Here is a 582-nt window from a genome sequence, read left to right as displayed (position 1 = left end):
GGATTTTCGCCGTCCCCGATGTCCCCTCCCCGCTCCGGGAGCAGCGGAGCGATGCCGGCGCTGGCGCTGCCACCGCTGTGCCCTGTCCTGTGCCAGCCTGGGCTGTCCTGTGCCACCCTGGGCGCGCCGCAGCGCTGGCACCGCGCGTCTCTGGCTCGCGTCCCTCCGGCACAGCGCTGCTGTGGGCATTTTAGGCTTCGATTTCCTCAATTTTTCCCAATTTCCACCCCTTTTTCCAGCCCGGGGCTGTCCTGGGCACGCCGCAGAGCTGGCACCGCGCGTCCTCTGGCTCCCGTCCCTCCGGCACAGCGCTGCCGGCGTTTTGGGGATAATTTCCCCTAATTTTTCCTGATTTTCCCAATTTTTTCCAGCCCGGGGCTGTCCTGGGCACGCGCAGCGCTGGGCACCGCGCGTCCTCTGGCTCGCGTCCCTCCATCAAAGCGCTGCCGGGATTTCGGGGATCATTTCCCCTAATTCTCCCTAATTTTCCCCAATTTTTCCCAATTTTTCCAGCCCAGGCCATGGCGGACAAACCCGTGGATTACGGCGTCCAGATCCGCTTCATCAACGACCTCCCGGAGC

At 63.6% G+C, this 582-nt stretch overlaps 1 protein-coding gene across 1 annotated transcript in view; it reads left to right on the top strand.

The window, feature by feature from the left end:
* Positions 1-6: 6 nt before the first annotated feature.
* Positions 7-582, top strand: part of CGN (cingulin) — a 10,540-nt gene continuing 9,964 nt past the window's right edge. The window contains exons 1-2 of the mRNA XM_017728867.1: positions 7-181; positions 514-578. Coding sequence (XP_017584356.1) covers positions 19-181; positions 514-578 — 228 coding nt within the window. The 5' untranslated portion in view covers positions 7-18. The remainder of the gene's footprint in view (positions 182-513; positions 579-582) is intronic.

The sequence above is a fragment of the Corvus brachyrhynchos genome, unplaced genomic scaffold (genome assembly GCF_000691975.1).
Source record: "Corvus brachyrhynchos isolate BGI_N302 unplaced genomic scaffold, ASM69197v1 scaffold443, whole genome shotgun sequence".
NCBI lineage: Eukaryota > Metazoa > Chordata > Aves > Passeriformes > Corvidae > Corvus > Corvus brachyrhynchos.
This window is presented reverse-complemented; position numbering and strand designations above follow the sequence as displayed.